The 12,288-nt window shown below is 43.6% G+C and overlaps 2 protein-coding genes across 2 annotated transcripts in view; both read right to left on the bottom strand.

The window, feature by feature from the left end:
* Positions 1-295: 295 nt before the first annotated feature.
* LOC138058233 (uncharacterized) lies at positions 296-6,565 on the bottom strand. Its single transcript, XM_068904133.1, has 2 exons — positions 5,471-6,565; positions 296-605 (listed from the first exon to the last, which is right to left on the bottom strand). Exon 1 carries the CDS (start codon positions 6,563-6,565, stop codon positions 5,489-5,491), a length of 1,077 nt encoding a protein of 358 aa, XP_068760234.1. The 3' UTR covers positions 296-605; positions 5,471-5,488.
* A 1,547-nt stretch (positions 6,566-8,112) lies between these two features.
* Positions 8,113-12,288, bottom strand: part of LOC138057097 (26S proteasome complex subunit SEM1-like) — a 53,256-nt gene continuing 49,080 nt past the window's right edge. Inside the window, exon 3 of the mRNA XM_068903173.1 lies at positions 8,113-8,281. Within this exon, the coding sequence (XP_068759274.1) occupies positions 8,224-8,281 (58 nt within the window). The 3' untranslated portion in view covers positions 8,113-8,223. The remainder of the gene's footprint in view (positions 8,282-12,288) is intronic.

Below are 12,288 nucleotides of genomic sequence, written 5' to 3' on the forward strand. Positions count from 1 at the left end.
ATAGAAACATTAACAACTACTTGAATAAAAAGCTGACCGAGTCACTTGATATTTTTAGCCAACATAAAATCTCATAACAACATCAAAGGGGCACACAGGCGGTGTCCTCATCAGTAAGTGGGACATTGTTGTTCTTTGAAGTCTTAGACCAACACAGCAACTGGCCAACTGTTCAAAAATGATAAAATGGTCAGCTATGGCTCAGCATTTTCCTGTTGTTCTTTCAAGAAGTTTTCAATGTCCAGACCCAAGGGATCTTTCATCAGCAGAGCATCCTTTACGTGATTTTGCAGGTCAAAGTTCTTCCTCAAAAAGGAGGCCTTGTAGCTTTCCATGTTAATCTGATGTTGTTGCAGGTGAGACTCCTGGACTTTAGAGGGCACTTGTTTCAAGAATGCAGACATGGTACTATTCTGAATGAATGCTCCCATTCCTTCTTCTTGTTGGGATGACATAGCAGTAGCTATTTCCTCACAAGTGGGTCGACTCCTAGAATTGTACTTATTTTGGAGTATACGTAGGTTTATAACTGGGCCAGGGTGATCTAGGATTCTTGTCTTAATTGGGGTTGGCTGTGGAGATTGTGCAGTTTTGGTATCAAGAATCTGAGAAAAATGCAATATGTTAAAAACAGTTACACATGTGCACGTTTTCCATGAAAGATAGCGGACAACTGCAAAATGCAATATGTCTGAACAAACAGTAAACAATTTTAAGTGTGGTGGTATCCTTACTGGTAACTCTTGAGAACAAAAGCTGCAACACAAGGCAATTAGCTTTGTAACTCATGCCAGTTGATGTTGGTGCTTATATATATTGTATATTAAACAACTTTGAGGAAACCAACAGACAAAAAATGATGGGATCATAATTTATTAGTGCTCTCTTTTAATGCTTACAAACTTGTAACATGTAGCCTGTGTGGCAGGTGTAGGATTAGGCATTGCATGCTGGGATTCGATAGGTTTGCGTTACTCGATCGAAGTCTCCTTTCTTCTTCGCCTGATACTATATGGTGGCAGCGGTCTTGATCCCTCCAACGCCGTAAAACAGAATGGCAGACCAACCCGGAGATGCTCCTGCAGTTGAAAATCAGCCTCCACCCGTTAATCCGCCTCTACAGCCTGTAAACTCTCTCCCGCTCCCGAACAAGTTCCAAGGAGCAAACAACCCGAATCAAGCAGACATGTGCCCCAAATGGCTTCGACATTTTGAGCGCTATCGGATCGCTTCTGGCCTTCAAAACAAATCAAACCAGGAACAGGTTAGAACATTTCTTTATGCAATGGGGGATTGTGCGGATACATCGTCAAAACGTTAAGCATAAACGAAGCAATCGTTCCTTTGACGACGTCAAAACTGCCCTTAATGGCTATTTTGCAGCTCGCCGCAATATTATCGTCGAACGAGCTCGGTTCAATCGACGAAGACAAAACCCCGGTGAATCCGTGGACACCTTTATTCAAGATTTATACCGCCTCGCCGAAAATTGTGATTACTCTGAAAGATGAAATTATAAAAGACAGAATTATTGTTGGAGTCCTCGATGATACACTGTCCGACCGCCTACAAGCTAAATCTGACCTCACTCTCGCGGACGCTGCTCGCATAAGCCGACAAGCCGAAGCAAGAAACCAAACAAACCATTGTCCGTGGGGTAGAAACTCAAAATGAAGTTGACTACGTCAGTCAGCCACGCTATCACAACAAACAACAAGCCACAAACAACCCACCTGCTCGTAACCGAAACGAAGGATACATAAAAGAGCCCTCCAAGAATGACCGTCCCTGTTTTTGGTGTGGACGCCAGAGCCACGACAGGAAGTATTGCCCAGCTAGAGACACTATTTGTAACAACTGCAACAAGAAAGGACATTTTCAGTCTGTCTGTCTCAGCAAGAAACCTTATCCGAGAAAGGTACATGCAGTAGAAGAACAAGAGGAGGAAGACGTACACTTCCTCGGTGAGATCGGCTGTGAGAAGAACTATTGGTCTGCACAAATAGGAGTGAACGGACGTACAACGCGCCTCAAGCTTGGCACGGGGGCAGCAGTGACTGTCCTTAGCGATGATGTCCAGTGGCTGCAAGATGTTGAATTAACCAAGACATCCCAGGTTCTATGCGGTCCTGGAAACACTCGAATGCCTGTGAAAGGTCTGTTCTGTGCAACTCTTAACTACAGACAATCAAAGTTAACTGAGCCTATATATGTGGTGTATTATCAGAAGAGTTCGTTACTCAGCAGGAGAGCTTGTGTCGAACTAGGACTTATAAGACGTGTTGACAAAGATGTCGAAGAGGTGACCACGGGGCCAACAGATTTCAAAGCCGAATTTCCAGCACTCTTCAGCGGACTGGGAAAGCTTAAGACTGAATGCCACATAACACTTCGCCCTGATGCTAAGCCTTTCTGTCTCTACAATCCCACAAAGATCCCCCATCCACTGATTCCAAAGGTAAAACGTCAAATAGAAACAATGCTTCTGAAGGAGTGATCTCGCCTGTAACAGAGCCAACTGAGTGGTGTGCAGGTATCGTCCTTGTCCTTAAACCAAATGGGAGTGTGCGTACCTGTGTTGACCTGACTCACCTTAACAAAGCAGTCCAGCGTAAGATTCATCCAATACCTTCAGTGGATGAGAACCTTGCTAGACTCGGAGACAGTAAGATATTTTCCAAACTTGACGCCAACAGTGGGTTTTGGCAGATTCCCTTGGATGCCAAATCAAAACTGCTCACAACCTTTGTCATCCCATTTGGACGCATTTGTTTCAACAGACTCCCATTTGGTATCAGCTCCGCCCCAGAGATCTTCCAACGCACTATCTTCAAGATACTTGAGGGCTTGGAAGGGACCCTCTGTCAAATGGACGATGTTCTCATTCACGGGGTACACCAGTCGGAACATGATGGACGCGTACGAGCTGTTCTCCACCGCTTACAAGAAGCTGGGTTGACCCTTAATGACAAATGTGAGTTTTCACGATCATCAATCAGATTTCTCGCTCACATCATTGATAGCTCTGTACTCCACGCGGACCCACAGAAGACCACTGCTGTGACCCAATGCCCAGTCCCTTCAGATGTCTCGGGGATACAGCGATTCATGGGAATGGTCAACCACCTTGGAAAATTTATTCCCAACCTGGCTGACCTCAGTGACCCCCTTCGTCAATTATTACGCAAAGACAGTGTTTGGGTTTGGGCTGAACCCCAGCAAAAAGCCTTTGAGCAGATCAAGCAAGCGTTAGTGTCACCGACAGTCCTGGCACATTACAATCCAAACCGTCCAACGATCATTTCAGCGGATGCTTCCAACACAGGAATTGGTGCGGTCTTATTTCAAGTTCAGGATGACGGAGAGCGCCGCCCGGTGTGTTACGCGTCAAGATCTCTCAGTGACACAGAGAAACGTTATGCTGTAATTGAAAAGGAAGCCCTCGCGACAACATGGACTGGTGAGAGGTTCTCTGATTATGTGCTCGGCATCCCTTTCACCCTGGAAACAGACCACAAACCGCTTACTGTACTCCTGAATTCATCAGAGCTCTCAAAGATGCCCCCCCCGTATCCTGTGATACCGCCTGAGACTTATGAGATACAGCTATCAAGTTCAATATGTGCCAGGAAAACATCAAGTTACCGCAGATACAATCTCACGTGCTCCTGCTGGCCTACCAGGGATAGAAGATAAGCTGCTTGTCGAAGAAGTAGAGGCCTTTTCAACTCAGACCACTTTCTATCTCCCAGCCACGCCCAACCGACTACAGCAGATAAGGGATGCGCAGAAGGTAGACGAAGAATGCTCCCTTTTAAGATCGTATTGCCTTCACGGATGGCCCCCTTACTTGCCTCACCAGCCGTTACTGCGCCCATATTGGGAGAACAGAAGCCACCTCAAGATTGTTGATGACTTACTCCTGTACGATGATAGTCATTCCGAGGAGCATGCGACTACAAATCCTCGACTGAAATTCATACTGGTCACCTAGGTCTGACTAAGTGTAGATCCAGGGCACGCACTTCCGTATGGTGGCCGGGACTCTCCACACAAATTGGTGAGTTGATCACCCGATGCCACACCTGTGCCAAGGAACAACCAACGCCCAGAGAACCCCTTTTGCCTTCGTCCTTCCCAGGCCGCCCCTGGGAGAGGGTAGCAACAGATCTGTATGATTTTCAAGGAAGAAAATACATCATCGTGGTAGACTATTACTCGAGGGGGTTTGACATCAAAGAACTCTCTGATGAGACTTCTCATTCAGTTATAAAAGCTCTCAGGGAGGTTTTCGCCACACATGGAATCCCAGATGTCATTATGTTGGAGAACGGGCCACAGTATAGCGCAGAGACTTCGACAGTTTGCCGAAACATACCATTTCACACATGTTACTAGTTCGCCAAAATACCCCCAGGCAAACGGCGAAGTCGAAAGAGCCATTCGCACAGCGAAGTCTATGCTGAGGAAAAACGAAGACGTCGCCTGCAAACACAGCTACCAACTCTTCCAACCCACTTGCACCCTAATGTGCAGATAAAAGATCGCCAGTTGGTGGAAGAAAAGGAAAGCTTGTATCAATTGAACCCACAGCGCAACTTTAACAGGCGTCACAGAGCAAAGGAACTGCCAACACTTGAACTGGGTGGCCGAGTTTGGATAAGAGATCAAGATCGGTATGGCCTGGTGACAGAGAAAACTGAGAAGCCCCGATCTTACCTTGTCACTACAGAAAGGGGCACACTCCGACGAAACCGTTCTGCCTTAGTAACCGCAGCAAAACCACCTGAAGCCGAACAACACTCAATTATGCCGGCCTGTGATGTCATCCCTGCCTCACCAGTACCTGCCATTCCTGTATTGCCAGTGCCCAGCACTCCGTCGAGGCCTCAGACTACGCAGGTGCCACCATCCTCACAGACAGCTGCCCCAGTAGCTACTCTAGCAACAACGCTGGATGAGTGCGTACCTCCGCGAAGTCCAAGCCCTGCGGTCCTGACAACACAGTCGGGAAGAGCTGTGAGACCTCCAGAACGCTTGACTCTTTAGTTGAACATTGAACTGTGTGTGCCTCAGTGCTTCACATGAACATTTTGATTTGTTGTTAGTATTCCTGTTGTTGTTCGTTTTGTTATATTTTCATAGCTTTCCCTTTTGAGGGGGGGGATGTAGGATTAGGCATTGCATGCTGGGATCGATAGGTCGGCCATCTTGAATAAACCTCGTGCTAGTTTGCGTTACTCGATCGAAGTCTCCTTTCTTCTTCGCCTGATACTATAGCGGGCTCTTGTCAGTGGGGATACACAAGGAAGGGAAAGGGTTCCCTTACCCTCCTGCTATATTATGCAGCAGGCGAAATGCAGGCCAGAAAAATGCAACTCAAACCACTGTTACGCAGTCTAGCGTGACAGCAAAATGAAATTCGCTCACACTCAAACATTATATAAAAAACAAAAAAACAAAGATTTACCTTGTCAATGGCCTTCTTCTAGTTCCTGAAATAGCTCATGAAGTCAATCGCGTATTGTACATAGCGCTTTCCAATGACACTTGGAACGGTTCCATAGGACTGAAAAATTGCCCTGCGTGAGTAAGAGTACAACACGTACAGTAAAACAGCCAGCCGAATAACTTGACGTCGATCCTTGCCAATCTCTGCGTCATCGTTGACCAGAACTCCCTGACGCCATTTGCTGTTCAAAATATTGACAATCTCGTTGTCAAAATCATCGTAAATTGCCAAGGCATCAGCAGAAAATGTGTACCTAACGCCGCTCTTGAGATCTTGGTAGACAGCATCATAAATTTCGTTCAGATCATGCAGATTGGCTTCCTGATGCCTGTGCACATGGGCCTCTGTTTCCTTTCGGGTCATTGCTTTCGGTTTCACGATTGCGTAGAGAAATCTCTGCTCGAAACCGTTTTGGGACTCTACCATGGCTGGATACAAATCAGCTAGAAAGTTTTTCACCTGAATAAATCCTCCAAGCGAAACACAAGTTTCCTGAGTGCTGATTCTCGATGCACTGTTCCCAGTGTTCACAGATATGGAGTCGCCATCGTACAGCCGACAAAGAGTGCCCATTTCTCGCTCCACAATTACGGCTTGGAGAGTTTCATACATTTCATCCTTAACAATTGCGGCTACACCCTTCTGCTGAATCAGATGTTGCCTCAGGCCAGACTCGGTAAATTTATAACATAACTTCTCGTTGTGTTGCTCAACATGCATTAAAGGCTTCTTTACTCCAAATTGGAACGCTTGACTCTTTCCTGAGGATGGAGGTGAAATACAGAGGCTAAAGAAACTGAAATTCTCCGCATAAGGCTCGCTGGCGGACGGTTTTACGAAAGAGCGATGGCCAAGCAACGCTGCGATGCTCGGCAGCACGGCCATCATCATCATTTCTTTTACCACGTTTTGTGCAAGAGAGAAATCCTGTAACCATTCAATGAAATAATCCGGCGCCACTTTGTTCCATGGAATTTCGATTTCGGAGGCGTCTTTGGCGACGGAAACAACTGTTTCATCCGATAATTTTAGCTTTTTCGGAGGAGAAGCCATATTCCTTTGTGAACTGGCGGTAAAAAAATTGTGCTAACCCTGAATGAAAACGAGGTTTGGCGAGAACGTCACGTGTATGACGAGATTAGATCGCGCAAGGTGTGTTCCATTGGCAATGGACTTCCTGGAATATGGATTATGTAGATGTTGCAATTTTCAGTTACATATTATTCTTCCTTTGGTTTTATTTCATTATCATAAAACAAAGGTAGAATAAAATTTAACTGGGGAAAAAAGTAACTGTAACATAGACATGTGAACATATGGAGATGTGGACGTGTGGACATGCGGACATGTCGACCTGTGGAAGTGTGGACGTGTGGACATGTAGAAGTGTGGACATGTGGACGTGTAAACGTGTGGACAAGTGGTGGACATGTGCACGTGTGGACATGTGCACGTGTGGACATGTGGAAGTGTGGACATGTGGACATGCCGACGTGTGGACCTGTGGACATATGGACGTGTGGACCTGGACAGGTGAACGTGTGTCTTTGCATCGTGTGTAGGAGACGGTAGCATTGCTTGTGGATGGTCGATTGTTATACGGGAACGTTTTGTTTGTGGATCTGGTTCTGTAATTCATGTGCTTTACAATATGATTTGGCTAATTATGCCATGTTACGGAATGAATTTGGTGAAGATCTGATGACGTAGACTGTGATGGTTTACCTACAGAAGCAACCACAACATGACAACAGAGACCACACTTTCCGACAGCACATTCGCAAAAACCTTTCTTAGGAACACTGTCGATGAACAAGACAGTAGCAGTTCGTATGACTTCAGAACAAAAGTTCTTTAATATGCTTGACATGATAAATAACTAACTACCATCTTTGAAAACCTTGTTGGTTTTCATTCGTCTTGAAGAAAACATTCGATGAGCTTTGCGCAATTGTCCTATCATTCCCTATCGTCTATTAGACTGATTTCTCCTGATAACGTCTATTAAAATCTTAGGAAAGAGGGAAGTATTGCATTTCCATGCAGCTGTTGGTAGTGGGATCTCCTATCTCGAAAGGGCTGTCGCCTTAAAGCTCTTCTTGACAGAGATTGTCGAGCAAAGCCGGTCATCTTTAAATGGTAATAATTTTTGAAACAATCAGTTCACTTTTAGTCCCGGATACTATTACCAAGTTCTCTCAAGTTTTTTGTGTTAAGCGATTCAAGACAATCCTCATTTATAATTTTTTTAATGTTGCAAAAACCATTTTGGGCGAGTCGTCGTTCATACATCCGACGTCATTTTTCACATCCGTCCGGCCAAACCGAAAAAGAGTGCCCGGCACCCACCCTATGAAATCAGGCCATAGCCTCTTTGATTCATCTTAAAAACAGATTTTTGGCCTGGAGACGCACTGGAAAGACAGTTAAACAAGCGAAAAGGAAAGTGATCGATAAGAAAGTTTCAATTAAAGGGGACTTTCATAGCCCTTTCTGGTGGCCCGTGAAGAAAACGTGGCAGTCCACAGGGAGCTCTTTCTCAGTCTGTCCGGTTGATCTCACATGTTTTGCCGAAAAAAATGGAATACTAGATCTCCAAGTTCCTTGTTTCTTGAAGTTTAATCCTTTAAGACAATTACATGAATTTCCAAACAACAAACACAAACGTTCTTGTTGTGCAACACTGACAGTTAATGAGCAGATGTTGTGATTCAGGTTTTCATAGGTTCAGGTTGGTCCACTTTGTGTCCTTGCTTTTCCAACTCCACTCTAAAAAAGACACAAACAAACAAACAAAAGAATGTTGTGTAGCGTCAAAATGAAGGCACAAGGCAAGGTTGCTCCATTTAGTGCTCCAACTAAAAAGAAACTAGAGCAATAGACCCTTCCACGGTTTTTGACCGCCATCTTGGCTGGGGGGCAAACACGGCTAAATTTACAGCAAGTGTATGGGATTTTGGCCGCCTTTGAACCGCTGTAGCGCCGCTACATTTCATGAAAACAAGACGCTTTTTTAAGCGTTTACTCGGAATACCATGTGCCGCAGAAGAAGGTAGTTTTTGTGACTACTGCGCATGCGCGTAATCACTATTGCCATCGCGTTAGTTTTCCGAAAATGACTATGTAACACCATTTCATCAGAATACACTTGGGAGCCAATCCGCATACAAAGAGTACCAAAGTTCGGACTCTGCAAACAGTACAATGATTCGCCGATAGTTCGCGAGGACGAACAAAATGTTCGGGTGCCCCGTGTTCACAGATGATGATCTGTGAAGAATACGGTTCTGTAACTTGAAGTGAAATTTTAATTCTTAGAGCAGTTACTTCTCGTAGCTTTCGTATTTTGTTTCTAACCGAGACCGTTTGCGCGTTTAATGAAGCCGCTGAAGGAACGCAAAAGCCCTTAAAGGAAAAACATTACAGCAATATTGATCCCGTTTTAGAGATAAACACAGCTTTGAAGTAGCACGTAATTGTCAAACTATAGATGGTTTCGCAGTGAGATCATCATATTAGCAAGGTCTTCTGAATTGTTATTTATAGGAGGTTAAATATGCCCGAGAAATAAATGTTTTTCCAAGTTTCCAGTTCCGTGACGTCTTTCGTTTCGAAAATACAGTATTTTGAACTTCCTATTTTAAATTGTCACATTAAGCAGTTTACGTGACACCGTGGTACCAAGCTATTTGACTGAAAAAATGTCTATCACTATGAGTCTCAGCAGTTTGAGCCTTTCAAGTACATTAGGAGATGTGTTCATACATATGTTATTTCATGAGCGAAAAGTAAGCGCTTTCATGGCAAAGTGAAGTCCAGATGTTGGAGCACTTTGATCCACCTACATAAAACTCGGTTGTAAAGTTGTGTGAAACGCTTCGACAAATAGCTCAGAAACGATGTACCCCACAGATCTAAGAATTGGAGGGGTGGTTTCTAAGTTTGTTTCCGGCAACATTCCAAGTTATTGGCCTTTTTCATTGAACGTTTCGAATTATTTTTTTGTTGCGTGACAGTGAATATGATCTATTGCACGTGAGTTTTTCAATGGTCGAGAAACAATCGATATGAAAGCTGTGGTGAATCAATTCCCACAATTCAGCCACCCCTATTCACATAACAGAATATTTTACTTCTTTCCCCTTGTCCATCTCCGCAGTAGTCACATGCGCCTCTCGAGCACCTATTTTTTAATTTGCCAAGTACGAAACAAAACAAGTCAATGATTCTGCAGCTAGTTGCTCATTCATAACAACGCGGATAATGTACCAGTGAAAATCGCTTAATGTTTACAATCGCAAATAAATTCAACAGGTGACATAGCTATAGGGGTAGTACGTCTTGGAACAGGTTGTTGGAATGGAAATGTCTATTTTTACGGGATCAAGTATGTAGCGTGACATCAGATAAACTGGTTTCACGTGAAAGAAGCCCGCGAGGCAAAGGCGGGTGAATCACAGTGTAGCAATATAGACAACGAGTGAAAAACTATTCTTGTAATTAATATACTTTTTTTTAGGTAAGTGAAAACCGGTATCCAGCTGCAAAGTTTCCAAATGAACAGAGTTGTGAATAACGCGGCCGGTGACCTCCAGCTCCAGATAGCTAACATGCAGATCAAGAAACTGCAGCAATTCATTAAAAGAAAAAAAAATGACATCGGCGGATGATGTTCGTACAAAGATCAGCTGCGGCAGAAAGAAACCAATAATTTTCGGCCATTTAAAACATACCGTTGCTGGAAGTTCTGTACTTTCGATTTCGTCATGTTGTCAACAGGCAGGATTAGAGGAAATATCTTATTCATAACATTTCCAGAAGGCTGAATTCAGCATATTCACGTTTTAGCGTCATTTGCCATCTCGTGGAAGGTACGCTTTCAATCAGCAAACGAAATTAAACGAGTCACACTGAAGCCCCAACGTAGAACCCATATTTGGTTGCTGCACTGCACGTTATAAACTCCGATTTTCATGGAATTCTCTAAGACGTGAGGCGGTTTCAAGTCTCTCGATATCGGAAATCTTCTCCTTCGCGGCTGTGTTCATTTGTTATTGTTGCAGTTGTTTTTTCACAGACGGAGGTCAAATTTATTGCTCAAAGGGGTGTACTACATTGCTTTTTAGCCAATGAAATCAGCGCCTCGGAATTCTATTGTCTTTTTGCTGCACAGAAAACTAAATTATACCCAGAGTATAACTCGGATACCTTTCAGGTATTCCGAGTAATAATCTCAGTATAAATGTCTTTTAAAAGACACTATCACTGTGGAAATCGTCTCTTTTTAGCGTCGCTACAGCGATCCAAAGTCGGCCAAAAACCCCATACATTTACTGCACATTTAGTCGTGTTTGCCCCCAACCAAGATGGCGCCAAAAACCGTTGGAGGGTCTATCATCCTGTTGTGATGCTGACATTTCTATCAATCCAGAGTTCAACTTACTATTGTCATAACGTGCTTACACACGTAGCCACACCAGTCCGATGCACTAGAGTGGTTGGTTTATGAATATTCCTTTAAAATACAGTTCTTAACCCTTGAACACCTGTCGACAAATTTACTTGTCAATGGGGAACCCATAAGCGGTCAAATGGTTACTAGATATGTTTCAAAATATTTTCACAACTTCTTGGCAGTTACTTAGAAAACCGAGCCATACAAATTATGACGTACTGACCATTCTAGCATCATTTTCAAGCTCATTTAAGGCCCACCTTCAACCAGCAAGCTTTTCGACCGTTTGTTTTTGCTATGGAAATTCGCATTGCTTATCGCATCGATCTGATTGGATGAATTTCAGCTTTCGCTGGATTTTCATATATGAAAATTGTTCGGCGCTACACAATGCTTCTCGGTTGAAGTTGGGCCTTTCATGTTCTTTAAATATACAGCTTCTGAAACCATAACTGGCTAAAAGTTTTGCTTGCAGTCAGTGACAGTAAAAAATTATAATGATATATCAAAAGAGTAAATTGGAGAGGAGTGGGAGGGGAGGGGAGGGGGAAAGAACATTTTTGATAAAATTGGACAATTGGAGGTTTTGGTTCGCTAGTTTTCAACTCATCTTTAGTTGAGGCAATCCTAAACAAGATTGTGTAGTCTGTGCCCGATCCGGCTGTTCCTTTTCTTTCTGTCCCGTCATGCTGCGGACATGCCATGACAACGTGCTTTCGGTGAGTGACTGTTTTACCCTGTTCTCGTTACAGTCAACTCCCGCCTTGTGGACACCTTGCTATTACGGACAGCAGCTAAATCCCCGGCGAAAGTTACAGACGTTTGACTGAAATTAACTCCCGCTATTACGGACTTTCGCTATTACGAACTTAAGGACACTTTATTCGGTCCCAACGTCACAACTTTATTGTTTTCTCTTTCGTTATAGCGGACACCGAGCAGCATCTTGGAATATTTGCACACATATTAAGTCCATTTTTTCTGCTTTTTTGATTCACAGAGGGGAGTCTAAGGTTGCTAATGAATTAAGTCTCCTTGACGACAAATTGGAGGAAGTTGCAATTCAAAGAAGAAGTACACAGAGCCGGTTGGGACGGTCTTTTAAGGCAAATGTAGATAATAATAATAATAATAATAATAATAATAATAATAATAATAATAATAATAATAATAATAATAATACAAGGACTGAAAGACGGTGATAGTTACAAGTATTTGGGCATATTAGAAGCTGACAGGATTAAGCATGAGGAGATGAAAGAAACAGTAACCAAAGAATATAAAAGGAGTGTACGGGAGATTTTAGAAACGAAACTTAATG

Source organism: Montipora capricornis, chromosome 1 (genome assembly GCF_036669925.1).
Source record: "Montipora capricornis isolate CH-2021 chromosome 1, ASM3666992v2, whole genome shotgun sequence".
NCBI classification, from domain to species: Eukaryota; Metazoa; Cnidaria; class Anthozoa; order Scleractinia; family Acroporidae; genus Montipora; species Montipora capricornis.